Source organism: Schistosoma mansoni (assembly GCF_000237925.1).
Source record: "Schistosoma mansoni, WGS project CABG00000000 data, chromosome 4 unplaced supercontig 0032, strain Puerto Rico, whole genome shotgun sequence".
Lineage (NCBI taxonomy): Eukaryota > Metazoa > Platyhelminthes > Trematoda > Strigeidida > Schistosomatidae > Schistosoma > Schistosoma mansoni.
In genome coordinates, this window is record NW_017386017.1 from 1,475,227 (window position 1) to 1,490,563 (window position 15,337).

Sequence of the window (15,337 nt, forward strand, 5' to 3'; positions counted from 1 at the left end):
GCCGTTTCGTCCTATTATGGGACTCCTCAGCAGTGATGTCAGACATTGACACCGTCGGATGCCGGCTCAGTGGTCTATCGGTTAAGTGCTCTGGCGCAAGACTGGTAGGTCCTGGGTTCGAATCTCACGAGTGCGGGATCGTGGATGCGCACTGTCACTGAGGAGTCCCATAATGGGACAAAACGGTCGTCTAGTGCTTCCAGGTTTTCCATGGTGGTCTAGATTAAATTGACCCATGATTTCAACTATGAAAATATTTTTAGTATATATATATATATAATCACCATGTTGCATAGATGAAAATCTTTACATAAGATCAGTGTTTTGTATGGTCAGTAGTAGGTTTAAGACAGAGACATTTGAATTTTGGCGCGAAATTCATTTATCTATATGGCTAAATATCATTTTGATATTATTGATTGTTGTTAGTTTGTGATGAAAACTTTTACTCATCTTTAATTCTAACTTCTACCTTTAACTGCTGATCTCAATCCTTTATACTAATTTATAATTTTAGCTCATAATACATAGATTCGTGGATTAGAATACTATGTTAGCTAATTATAAATATATTTTTCATTGTGAGTCAAACAACTGCAGTAACGACACACTTTTTTAATCACTCATTAAAATCTTGCGTGCATCTATTGATACGGTTTGCAAAGTACTGTTATACTTTGTATTTCTCCAAAATAAGTCAGTTCACCGTATGGTTATCTGTAAAAATCGTGGTTTTATGGTTGTTACACTTCGAGAATTGTTTGAGTACTGTTCCCTTCGAATAGAGAGCTATAATCAATATCACCTATCTGCTAAAATATGCTATGTCATCTTTCCTTATTCGTCGTTCATAAACATAGCTTAACCAGCTAATAAACTGCATGGTGCACATGTAACTACGTTTGCTTGTTAGATTTTGAGGTGTATATACTACTCCCTTGGTCATTCTCATGAACCTGATCTAAACAGGTGAGACGATGTTTGGGTCATTGAACGAGGCAAACATTCGTGTACTTGGTTTCGAGCCGCAATTCAAGTGTAGAGATTACAACTCTTAGTAACTTGGTTACTCAAACCGAAATAGCTAGACGAGATTTCAGGCCTGCAACTTAGTGGTTGAAAGATGAACACTTGAACAACTAATCCACTACTCTACTCTTCGAACTTGATTGTGCTTAACTTAAGCTATGTTTGGCATATTTTATGCAGTTAATGGTTTTTTCACTAAACAACTACCAGTTACCCTTTATTATTATAAATCATTATCCTTCAGCGTAGTTAGCTGTATGTATATCCATTTGACTTAGCACAATTTTCACTAGTATGTCTTTTATTATGTTCGTTCCTTTATAATGTTGAATTTTGAGAAAATCAATAAAGTACGTTGACATCATACATTAGATATCCATTAATATTACTTACCTCTTTGTCTTTCACAATTATCCTTTATTTTTGTGCTTTGTATAATGATGTTAGCTTAATCGCACCATTTATGTTATGACATTTCTTAGCATACTTAAATTATTGACAACTTTTTGCAATCCTAGTGGTTATGATATTAAATAGTATCAAATATCACTATTAGTATCATACGTATACTTGCTTGATAAAAGCTTTACAACTTGAAGTGAACATGGTCACTCTTTATTGATTCGTTTAAGTTGGTTGAAAAAAAGTGAAATCTGGCGCATTGTAGAATTTACTAAAATCTGCTAACTCAGTGCGATTGTATGCTTTCTACTCATAATCTAAGAAACAGTCATTGCTTACGGTTGTTTGGAATCGCGGTTTCGTACGTATTTTAGCTTTTTCACTCATTTTCCTGAAATAGATTCGTGTACTTGGCTTCGACCTACTCTCGTTGTGAGGAATAATGACCCTTCAGCCTAGTGGCTGAGCGTTGAGCACCTTAACCACCACCCCTATTAGCACGACGCTCTAACCAACTGAGCTACGGAGCCGCCTCGCCGGAGCTGGTGGGCTTTGCCCCCAAATGCCCTGGTGCGGCCGAGAGCGGGGAAGTCCGCTCTCCCTCTCCAAATGCTCTCACATGGCCACGCGTATAAAGCCTCTGCCAGGGAAGTCCTAATCACTGCCTTCTCGTGACATTACTGTTGTTTACGAAGTTGAGAGGACGAAAAGCGGATGTCCGGCGCTATAACCGGGTTGGTGGACACGTTGAGTCCACCTAGGGGAGTTGAAAAACCCTGATTCTAAACCAATGGTGCACATGGGCTGGCTCCAGTATCCTGAATGAACAAATGGTGTATGAACCAATTGTTGGTCACCGGCTACTATGGGACTGCATCTCCTCACGATGTTCTACTACCTTGTGGATCAGACCTTTAGGTCAAAGGCTCCGGGTGTGGTCCCCTAAGAAAACTCTTTGCTTCAGTTTGGCACCTGAGCAGTATCACAGTCCTCACACAAATCAAATGAGATTTGTAAGGCGCATATTTATCTGGTGCTGCTTTGTTCCAATATTTATGTGTTTAAATAAAATAAATACCACCCCTATTCTAATCAATTGATCTTTAAATTTTTATAGTTCTGTTTCTGATTTCAGTAAAAAATGAAAATATCTTTCGAATAATTGGACGACTCATAGATCAAACTATTGCTGTATTGTAAACTTTTTACCATAATGTTTAATAGTACTAATATCCCTGTTCTATTCATGCATCCGGCTTGTCTCATTTGCCTTTAAGTTAAATTGTTCAGTACGCAGTACATATTTATGTACTTTACGACTTGATGAAAACAAACAAGTTTTCTATGTTAATTGATTGTTTACTACACTTTGTAATTAGTCTTGAAGTGTACTTTATGTAAATAGGTCACGAACTTGAGCTTTTCTGTTTTTGTTTGACATTCAAATATGTGTACTAATGTCACTTCATTTGTCAGTATTTATATAATTCTTTTTTATCATTATTACTCTTACTTCTATTCTAATTGTATTCACTTACTTCTTCACTTTTGTTTTAGTTCGAGTCGCTATATTGAATCCGTAATCACTTCGATTGTAATAATAATCTGTTAACATGTTACAACCAAAGTATCTTGGATATTTTCTATCATCACTTATCCCCTTATAATGTTTAAAATCATTTGTATATGTGTATATGAATGTATATAAAGATAATTCCAATCCCATCCTCATATATTTGAGCTACTGTTTGTTTATCATTGACTTCTTAATAACTATCTAGTTGAACTTATCAAGTCTACAAAAACTGGTTTCAGCTATTGACAGAGCATATCATTCCATATTTCCGAAAATAATATTTTGATATATCTGCTTTTTAAAACTGTTTTCGTCAACAGGATTTTTAATTCTTTCGTGTTCTACGGAACAACAGTCTGTTAAGATGATGCTAGGTTATATATTTTTTCTGATTGTGTTAGTCCCATCTTGTAATGATTATGTTTAGTTACTATGTAGAGAGAGGGTTGTCCCGCTTTAGTTTGTTTTTTATTCAATATCAAACGTTCTTCTAAATTGTTGCCTGGTTTTGAGTTCCATCCTTGGTGATGATTATTGAAGAGTTGTTTATTAACTATCCCCTTGTCATGTATGCAGTAGATTCCGTCCTTACTAGAATAATCTTGATCTTTCGTAATTAGCCAGTTTGCTGTCAGCTAAACCAAATAAAAGGCAGAATACAACGAAATTCTGTGAAGTATTTTCACAAATTTTTCAAGTTATTTTCATTTTATGTTTGTTTAATTAATTAACTAGTAACACTGTCGTCAAAACTTGATCATGAGAAAGAATGATACAATCGACATAGTTGAACTTATCACACGCTCAAAATTTTATAGTTTTTTTCTCAAGAAAACTGTCTCAGAAATTCAACAATATTAATGTTATCTACTGCTTATCCATATTGCTATTTATGATTGTGACACTATTTCAAAAAAACCTGGTCGCTTTCGGTATGGTCATTTTACGATTTAATAACCGGTCAGTTTGTAAACGATATCATACTTGTTTTATAGTTACTTAATACTGATCGAATTCCATCGATCAACCGCTTTTTATGTGGTCACTAATATAAGTGACTTGATTGCGAGTTAAGATTTTACGTAGTCGCACTGACCTATCAGATTCATTTGATATAAAAAAACTAAACAAACATGACACTGCTCGCTACTCAGCGATCAATCAGTTTCAATTATCTCAGTCTTACAATGCATTAGTTATAGTTCAAATAACTTAGTGGTAACACCTCAGACTATGAAGCTGAGGGATGCTCATTTGAATCTTATAGGGAGCATTAGTTTTCTGAAGATCGCGAGTACATCTTGATTCTAAGTACCAATTAGCATGTTTAGGGTTTACTATTAGCTGTTTTCAGTCACGTAACATGGCTTTTCATCTTACAAAAATTGCACTCTGTAACCGACATTATTATCATTAATTGTCACTTCATATACAATTTTCTTTTAGTATATCATTCAAAAGTTATGTATCAGTTTATAATCATACCTTTGTTTAAACCATTGAAATAGAGCATAGGATATCTTTACTCACTATATTTTGAAGTGGAACAGCAGCCTAATTATTAAGGAATTCGACTTTCGACCGCTAAGTCCAAAGGTCCGAATCCGTTTTTATTTACTTTAGTGTGAGACACATCAGTGGCATCATTACCCCTCATATATAGAGTATAAATGATACCGAAATACCTGGTGAATTAGGTAATTTATCCATTTCATTGACATTTTGATGTTGTTTCAAATAGTGCTTCGGATATTAATAATTTTATTAAAAACGTGTTCAATGATTGTAGTTGTTAACGGTATGATGAGCTAAGTTTGTGCTTCGTGTAAAACTACTTCTGTGGTCCACTTGAATATATGTTCCAAAAATATTTAAAGTATATAATATAAACTTATGATTGATATAATTAGTCAGTTACTTCCATTTATACCAACTAAAAATTGATGGTGTAGTTTAAAAAATATATGTTCTTACATGCATTAGCTCTTTCTAGAAAAGCCTAAATTGTTAGTAATATTTTATTTTGTTAAATATTATCAGTGATTCAAAGTTTTTACAACTTGGTGCCCACTCATTCTGTATTATCTTTTACTCAATATAACTGTTCTCTGTAAACTTGGATAGTTCCAGTAATAACTTCATACTTCTCACCAGTGGCTTCTTTAATATTAAAACGGTACATTTAAGTTTCCGTTATAAAAGCGCCATCTTTTTTCAAACAAATTCAATGTGTATAAAGTATTTTTTTCATAGTTGAAATCATGAGTCAATTGAAGCTGGACCACCATGGAAAACCTGGAAGCACTGGACGGCCGTTTTGTCCTATCATGGGACTCCTCAGCAGTGCGCACTGAATTACGAAACGAATATAGTATGTATTAGTTATTTTCATTTTGTAGTCAGTAATATCTCTAGAAATAAAGTTCCTTACTTTTATTCCTAATGTCATGGATTATCATCGTGAAATAGAATCAGCTAAACCCAATATTCAATTCTCATACTTGAATTTCAAGCCATATGCCCGTGACTAAATATTTCTATCTGCTGAAACGTCGTCTCACTATGCATTTAAGCTATTATGTTACTGTTATAACTAAAACCAACATTATTTGAGGGAATTGCTCATTTGTTACTTAAAAGCGTGTGTAAATACGCATATATTTTGGCGGTTAGTAACCGTATACATATTAGTCGTCAGTGAATGACTAACTTGAAAAGTTCACAATTCGCGATAAACCATATCTGCATCGACGATAATATTGTTAATTTCACTTTTTTCAAGTTTTATGCATTAACATTGTGTTTCACAGAAAGAATGTTGGTCTCTGCGACTTCGAGACAACACTCGCAATCATAATACCTCGGTTGATATATATATATATATATATATATATATATCCACTTTTTTCCCATTTATCATACGTGTATAGATCGGCATAAAAACTAATTTGTCTTTTTTCCTTCAATCCAAGTATCACTTTTCATTCCGTCTTCCCGTGTTTTCCTGTTTCATTTTCATTCGACCATAACTAATTTATGTCTGTATGTGTTTGTCGGTACCTTATGATGTTGATATCCTTAACTTCTGTCATCAATAATATTGGTTTGCAGCTTACTACTTTCAACTCCTTTTAAATAATTAACACTACTGCTGAAAATTCTTCCAAAACTCTTAATTAAATCTTTGTAATATGTATCTACTTATTTTTGGCGAGAGAGATGAACAACCAAAACATTCTAATTATTGATTACTTTCCCCTCTCGCTCTCTCTCTCCCTTTTTTCTTTTCAGTTTGTTGTTTTATAGACATGAAATTTTGACTTGTTATTCCCGACAGCAATTGTGCTATTATATTGCCTGCCAATCTTTTTATTTTGACCATTTCTTTCTCATTGAATAGGTTTCTGATTTCTATTATTGTGTTTACCAATTATTTGATTGGATAATTGATTCAATATTGATCCCAATAAATTTATTGATTCCTTTGTGTGTTTATCTTGTAAAAAAAAAATTATCTGATGTGTTTTTTTCTATGTCTTACATATTTTCCAATCCAACTCTTGTCCATAATTTTTCTGGCAAGAATGAATATTAATGACGTTATGTGTACTTTACGAAATTTGACATCAAATTTGTGTTTATCCAGCCAATAAATTTAGCCATCGTTTATTTTATTGAAGATGCTAACTTAAGAGTTCTATTGTGTGATCTGTCGACTTTCAGTCTTAGGATGTCGAATTGTACAAATATTAACATTTCTTAATTATTGTTCAAGTTTAATTTGATCATTTGACCATATAGATGTGACTAAACAGCCTACTATATAAATCTGTAAGTAGCTACCATGTTGTATGGCCGCTTGAAGCTCCCCTTATTTATTTATTTAAACACATAAATATTGGTGCAAGGAAGCACCAGATACATATGCGCCTCACAAATCTAATTTGATTTGTGTGTGGGCTAGGATACTGCTAAGGTGCCCAAACTGAAGCAGGTGGTTTTCTTAGGGGACCACACCCGGAGCCTTTGACCTAAAGGTCTGATCCACAAGGCAGTGGAGCATCGTAAGGAGATGCAGTCCCATGGTAGCCGATGACCAACGATTGATTCATACACCATTTGTTCATTCAGGATACTGGAGCCAGCCCATGTGCACCATTGGTTTAGAATCAGGGTTTTTCAACTCCCCTAGGTGGACTCAACGTGTCCACCAACCCGGTTATAGCGCCGAACATTCGCTTTTCATCCTTTCAACTTCGTAAACGACAGTAATGTCACGAGAAGGCAGTGATTAGGACTTCCCTGGCAGAGGCTAGACTCCCTTTGATTCCCATTGTTTTGTCTAATTTTCTCAATTACAATTTAGACTTTTTTTTTAAAAATCACTCGACTTTTATCGAATAATCTTTATTGTCTATAACGTACTACTAATACTACCACTACTAATAAAAATAATGCGTTTTTCTATCCTTAAGGTAATAATCACAAACAATCTTCACAGTTAGTATATAATGATCAACAAAAGGGTATGCATGGAGCCAGACAAAGCTTACTGTTTGTCATAATCTTGTTGTTTCGTATACGAACTAAATTGGCTATTGATTTCTTGTCAACTATACCAGACTTATCTGGAAAGCCTATACTACAAGAAATATTATCAATATGGTGTAATTGTCAACCGTATTATTTTTCACGTTATGAAATTCAAGTTAGGTAAGAATGACAAGAAAAACTAAAATGAAATTTGTACTTGTCTTTGTTACTAAGTGGTGATTCTGACGTCTAATGTAGTCTATGATAACTTCATGTTACCTTACTGACCTTTGCTATCGATTGATTATTTGTTCTCACCTTTAGTTCGCTTAATTGTTATGTGTCCATGTGTTCATGATTGTTACTTTTTGTATAGAAATGTTCTATATTTCCTGATATCGTAAGTTTTCTCTTCATTATCGATAAAATGTTGTGTTTCAGTAGTCCAGCCTATCTAGATCGTATAGGTCATGTCATGTGTCGGAAGAATTACCTAATTATCCGCGATTCGGAATTATTGTTGGCTATTTCTACTATGAAAAGTTCAAGTTATCTATTTTTTCGTTTCTACATGTTAGTTCTTTTTTTTTGGAGGATAACCTCGATGAGGTTTCCTCAGTTAACATTTCCTGTTACCCTATTGATTCTTATTGTTCGCAACGTGTTAGCTTTGTTATGCGTTCCAAAGTCATTGAATGTTACTATGAAAAGAGTTGTTCCTTTCCAATGTTTTCCTTGTATTTGGAATGTGGATTACTAACATTGAAATGTTGTGTGACAGACGTTCTGTCTATTCAAGTTCTTATTCGCTGCACCGTATTACAAGAAGCCTTTCAATTTATTGTAGATAGTATTCACCTTCGGCCAACTAAAAGCCCATTACCTTAATCGTTACATTCAAGATTCAAACATCTCAAATGAAACATTACACTGGTTTACTTATGTCCTCTCTCTAAAAATACACTATTACAGTAAACTGAATAACTTGATTCCATATGGTCGATTGTGATAGGCATAAGACTACATCTGCTTGACTCTTAGATAGATACTTTTCTTCATGGAACTTGATATATCTTGTCGATTGAACTCTACTTGTTATATCTAGTCGTCGCTGATTGTTATGTCAGAATCGCTTATCACTTATACTCGAAAAACGAGGGATCACTGCAATGTCCACGACGCGAAAGTAAGAACACAATGACTGGTATAAGTGATAATTTATTAACCCCAAACACGACGATGATGACCCTAATCGAAAATACACTTATAATATTGATTGTACATATATTTTGATTAATAATTATGATGAAATCACATATATAAAAAATACTCATAGTTATAACAAATCATATGCAGAGTATAGTTCATATTAATTTAATACAAGAATAATTATGTGTCAATAAGAGACTGATCCATTGTAGTCCTAAACATCAATGTGACGATCCAACCAAACAATACCATCTCTGCTTACCATGCTTGTGAATTAAGGCTATATCGAGGCAATACGCACAGTATGCACATATGTCAATTAGAGACTGACCAGTTGCAGTCCTAACAAATCGATGGGAAGATTCAAACAAACAATACTGAATGAATTTAAACTTCACCCCATCGCACAAGCAAGTGGCTATCAGGACTCAGTGGCCGAGTGGATAACGCGATGGCGTTTGAAGCGAGGGTACTGGGTTCGAGTCCTAGAGTGAACATCAACTCTGAGATGCAGGTACATTCAGCTGACGAGTCCCAAATAGGACGAAACGCGCGTCCTGGATTCCACTGCTAGCCACTATCCATCTCTGAATACCAAGTGAATTTAAGAATAACGTATATTATACAGAATGAAAGATCACACTTGGAAACAAACACAAATATGACACTGAGTAATCATCACATTGAATTAATATTGAATAAAAGTCATAATGAGTAAATCAACCTACTGTTGACTTTTATTCCCGTCATATGAGATCTATCGGGTCACGTATATATTCTTATGATTTGTTTATCTATTTGCTCAGCTTTTTTTTTAGTTATTTCTTGGTTTCCTGTTATCCCTTTAAAACGAACTGACTGTAAACACTGGACCATGATTTTGTGACCTAAAACTAATTGGTTTGGTCTATATTAGGGTTTTGGTTGTACACTGTTTTACATAGACAATTATTCTGTACACTATAGTTTTCAACAGTTTCTCAATTGATGTCTGATGCATGTTTGATTTATTGTCAATCCCATTCAGCATCCTGTCATCTGTTCGATAAAGTTATCAAATGTCTGACCCATACAGATTTCAGTTAAACTAATTGGTTTATCAATTATAATTTGATTACTTTTGCACGGATAGATTGTTTGTTGATTGAAACCTCATCAGTTCAATTCAAATAATACTGCTAATTTATTTCAATCGTTTTGCTATACATCTTGTTAGTTTCATCTTGTCGTACCAAAGTGGTTTAACTAGGACCAATGCACATCAGATTTAGGCTCTGCGTTGTTGATGACTGACACTAAGATAATCCAAGTTCTTTTTAAGTACTATCGACATAAATAATCGCATTCTTATTTATTCTAAACACTTTAATATTGAAACATTAATCACAATTACTATTATTAAATTCACTTGGTATTGTTTGGTTGAATCTTCCCATTGATGTTTAGGACTGCAATTGATCAGTCTCTTATTGGTCATACTGTGCCTCGATCGATATAGCCTTAATTCACAAGCATCCCACTGCTAGCCACTATCCATCTTCGCTTAGGGTAATAATAATCATTGTTTATTTGCGTATACATAACTTTTATGCATTCACTTATTGTCTTCATTTCTATAAGTCTAACTAAAATATTCCTCTTTATTTCTTCTTTCTTCTAATATTCCTTTTCTCAGTACCATGGCATTGGCTAATTTGATACTGCACACAATCAATACAAAAGATGCACGTATTATGCAAATAACACTTCAAGAAGAAATGGACAATAATGATTCTATTCAAACCAGATCGAAATCTAGTTAGTGTCCAGCTTTTTTTTGCATAATCGGTAAATACTCCGATTGTGAACAGTATACATTATTTTCTTTTAGTCTGTATTATGATTAACTTGCTGTATTTTTGTCCTTGTAATTATAACAAGATGGTTTAATTAGAGTTTCCCGGTTATGTGTATGTAGTTGTTTGAGTCCTTGCCTATAAACGAAACAACCGTTCAATAGTGCTATCTTTTTACTATTTATAAAAAAATAGCTCGACAAATGGATTGTGTTTATGACCAACTGATATGTTTGATGCTATTACGAGTTCACCTTACTCGGTAACAGAATAAAGGTCAAAGACATAGTGACACAATAAACTTTTCTAATCCGTCGTCCCCGTCCCTGCTAACTAGATCAAGAAGTCTTGATGAGATGTAGAGAATGTATTCTACAAGCACTCAGAAAATAAGAAGTCACTGAACACATAAATCAAGCTTATTTATACAATGATAGAAACGCCCTTAGGAGAGCCAAAAAATAGAGTACTTAAAAAATTCGTCAACCAATAACAGTCAAGGATTTCCGAGTAGGAAATGTAAGCTGGAAGTCAATTAAGCGTTTCTTAGCACCAAAACATAAAATTCAAATTTTCAGAATGAAATTACAAAATTAGGAACTGTTCCAAGTGATTTCTGGGGATCTAACGTCCTCAATATCAACAAATCACTTTATCCACTTAATAATTCTTTCATGTTTTACGTCATAGAAGAACTTGATTCATTTTTGTATTAGTTGTTTGAATTTCCCTATTAATGTGTAAGACTTCAATTGATCAGTCTCTTATTAACCTATGTGTATCTTGTTCAGATTGCCTTAAGCTGCAAGCATTATAAGCAGAGATGGATGGTGGCTAACAGTGGGATTCAGGGTGCGCGTTCTGTCCTTATCAGGGCTGATCAGCTAGATGTACCAATATAAAAATGAATTAAAATTCACCCCGTTTCACAAGCTTTTGGTTATCTCGACTCAGTAGCTAAGTGAATAACGCGATGGCGTTTAAAGCGACCGGTACCGGGTTCGAGTTACGGAGTGGACACTAACGCTGGGATTCATGTACATCAAGCTAAAGAGTCCCAAATAGGACGAAACGCGCTTTTCTGGACATCTTTCATTAATAGCTTGACTGATATAAATGGTATTCGTAATGAATTGGCCATTAATAAAATAAAGTTCTCACTACAGAGTCGTTAGAATCAATGCGTTTATAGTAATGATAGTGAATTATACTACGTTAATTTTATTAATCTAAACTATTCTGGTATTGATATTTCAACAAATCTATAATAACTTTCATTATTCACTCGTATATTTTGTGAATTTGTCTGAATTTCATGTCTTAACACTACAGTTACTTGTAACGCCTAAGGTCGTGTCCACTGAATAATTTACAAATAAGTAATCATGTTAGTATATGTTTTTATTTCTTCAATAGATTACTTACTATTGGTTAGTTGGATTGATTGGTTTAACACTGCCTCATACATATGATAAATATCTCATGTATATTATGTTCATATTGTTCCACTAGTTAATTATGTTCAATAGACTACACAATGATTGATTTCACTGTCAAATTTTGTACATTTTTATTATGAATACATTTTAAATAAGATTTTTATTCTGTGATCATTCACATATGACCAACATGGGTTAGGGTGAAGAGAAGTTGTATATGCTTCAGTCTCAAAGCTTTCATACAAATATATTGTTTTGTTGTAGTGTTATTTCCTGTCATCACAAACTGACATCAGCTATTAGTTCTTTCTGTCAAAGTTTAAAATCCTTTTCAGAAACTAAACATGCTCCTCATAGTCGGCTAATTTCACTGGGTACAAGAAACTTAAAGCATACGTAGGAAGCTGTATTCTCAAAAACTGAATAAAAGTATTCACCTTTCGTAGATGATCAGACTTACCAAGAAAGGAAAATGTAGTTTCAGAAAGCTTGTTTGGCTTTTGCCAACTTACGTCACCTATGGCGAAGATGAGATATCCGTCTATCAATTAAGGGATGAGTATACTGTTCAGCAGTTCACTCTATTCTACTTTACGGCTGCGACACGTGGCCATTAAGAGTAGAAGATACTCGTAGGTTACTAGTATTTGATCACAGATGCCTTAGAAATAAAAGGTTGTATCAGCTGGGATCATCGGCTAAGTAGTAATGAGGTTAGATGCAGAGTATTAGGGAATGATGATGGTAAATCAATTGTTGAGGTCATGAATCTTCATCAACTGAGATGGTTGGGCCACGTGTTCCGTATGCCTGAAAACCGATTACCACGATCCGCAATGCTGACTAGTATTGTGGATGGATGGAAGAGAGTTAAGGGCGGCCAAACCAAAGCGTGGCATCAGAGCTTAAAATCAGTAACTTCTACTCTGAGCCATGTTGTTAGATGCAGACTACTTGATTGGGGTCCACGTGACTATCGTAACCAATGGTTTGAGACTCTGTGTGACAAGGTTCAGAATCGATCACAATGGCGTAGGTGTATACACTCTTTATCTTCCCTTAAACCTTGAGATTAAAATTACTTTGTACCTTTCCAATTCTTTCCTCCCGTATTATATCTTTATAAACATTCTTTTATATATTACTACCGTTAAAGTAAGTACCTCCATGAATTTGATGTTCATCTTGTTGTGCTAACGAGGTATGGCAACTTGGACCGATGCATATATGTGCCTAGTCCTGCGTTGTTGATGACTGACTGATTGATTGAAAAAGGATTTGTTCGTGTATGTTACGAATAAAATCTAATCAATTTTATTCCTAAATATCAATAACTGGAAAATACAAACTTTCCTCAACACAATCATTCGAAAGTTTATTTATTACATATTCACAACCTATGTATGAAGTCAATAAATGAGAAAGAATTATAAGACATTAAATTTGATGGGTCGTTCTTTTTTTATAAAACGAAATATCCTAACGATTTCATATGATGATTTTGCTGTTTTACAGATTGTTTGATTTTGTTTCTTCATTTTGCTTGGTTAATTTTAAGGTCAACAGGCTAAAGTACTGATCGATGTACCAATTATTGTTAGTATGTACAAATTGTTATTAAACGAATTAGACAAGAAACTAGAAGAGGAGACAGAATGTGACGATGAAGGCGACGACAGTGAATTCGACGACAATGATGATGATGATGATGAGGTTCAAGCAGAAGGTTTTGAACAACAAGAAGAACTGTGTGTGGAAGATGAGAGTAAAAGCAACGACATAGGTGATCAGGTAATGATCATGTTTTACTCGTTAGTTACTTAGTTTGTTTTGTGTATTTGTCTATTTAAGTTTGGAGGAGAGTTAACATCCATTGAATGACTTTTTTAACCATCTAGATTTACTTGTAATTGTTCATACATGAATGAGGGAGTATGGGAAATACTTTTTTGATAAAATCTTTTTGTGTATTCTGCATAGTATTATTATTTCTTACCATTACTACATAGCATGTACACAGTTTTTTTTTTAAATTTAAGGTAGACACTTTCTCATCCGAAAAAAATTAATCTATGATGTATAGAACTGCTCTTCGTTGATTTGTCATTCCTTCTCTTCTTCTGGAACTATCTCTAAATTATGAAATGAAATAGCGCATCTGTTACCAATAGACTATTTTTTCAAACCCTTCTCAAGAATTTTCCGAAGCTTTTGTTATGATTTCTTTCCTAAAATTTACCTATATATATATATATATTGTCAATGGATACTCCTTTTGAACATGGAATGAATTTTTCATTTCTCTTTGATTAACTTTAATTCTGTCATGGGCAAAATATCTGTCTGCCAATCAAAGAATGAGTCTATTGCCCAGCTATTCGCTCCGTTCTTCGTGGCCGTTAAGAATCAACGATATTCGTAGGTTAATGGTTTTCGATCATAAGTATCTTGGAATCATCATTGGTGTATATTAGGTCTATCGAGTTAGCGATTTTATTCAGGGATAGGGTAATAGGTAAGGATGACAAATCAGTTGTCGAGGTAGTTGATCGTAACCGACTGAGATCTTTAGGACGTGTGCTATGTATCCTTAACCACTGACCACCTCGACGGGTGATGATGGCTGGCGTACGTATGAGTTAAAAGAAAGATAGGAGCTTCTAAAACAAGACATGACATCATTCCATGAAGTCATTGGATTAACCCATATTAATAGACGTAGATTATCTGCTTGCAATCCGCATGATTCTATTAATCACTATTTAGGGTTTACTTTCTGATGTATCTTGATGATTTCTGCAGTGTGTGCCCCATCCAATTCCAGCGTCTTTTCTTACTCCCCTCTTTGGCCGGAATATGGTTTGTTTTCTGCCACAGTAAGTTGTTACTGATGGTTTCTGGTCAACAGATCTGGTTTACCTTGCGTAAGTAGCTGTTTGTAAATGCCTGTACCTTTCATATAACGGTTGTGGTAGTTTCGTAGCTCCGTACAATAGAACTGTCTTAATGTTTGTATTGAAAAATTCTGACTTTGATGTTGTTTGATCGTTGTCTTCAGTTCCATATTTTGTTCAACTGTGGGAACATCGAGGATTTCCCTACAATCGGATCTCTTTCCTGATTATTCCATAATAACGCTAATATACTATCTTTTATCAACATCGAAATTTCTTGCATCAACGATTAATTCATTTATCTGCTTAAAATACTTGTCATTTACTGGCAATCTGTACAGGATGCACATACGCCAAAACAAACTGATTAATTGCAGTTCTAAACATCAATAAGACGATTCGAGCAACCAATATATATAT

General features: G+C 34.3%; 1 protein-coding gene and 1 non-coding gene across 3 annotated transcripts in view; both read left to right on the plus strand.

The window, feature by feature from the left end:
- The window catches only part of Smp_049920.1 (importin 9 (imp9) (ran-binding protein 9),putative), a gene marked incomplete at both ends in the record, with an annotated part of 52,114 nt that extends 38,371 nt beyond the window's left edge, over positions 1-13,743 (plus strand). Inside the window, 2 exons of one of the 2 annotated variants that reach the window (XM_018791159.1) lie at positions 10,425-10,546; positions 13,590-13,743. In XM_018791159.1, the coding sequence (XP_018645672.1) occupies positions 10,425-10,447 (23 nt within the window). Of the gene's footprint in view, positions 1-7,482; positions 7,721-10,424; positions 10,552-13,589 lie in introns of those variants that run through there. The other variant, XM_018791158.1, reaches the window with a different exon arrangement.
- Positions 9,105-9,175, plus strand: Smp_tRNA_00839_Pseudo_TCG.1.1. Its single transcript has one exon. It is a non-coding gene (tRNA).
- Positions 13,744-15,337: the final 1,594 nt, after the last annotated feature.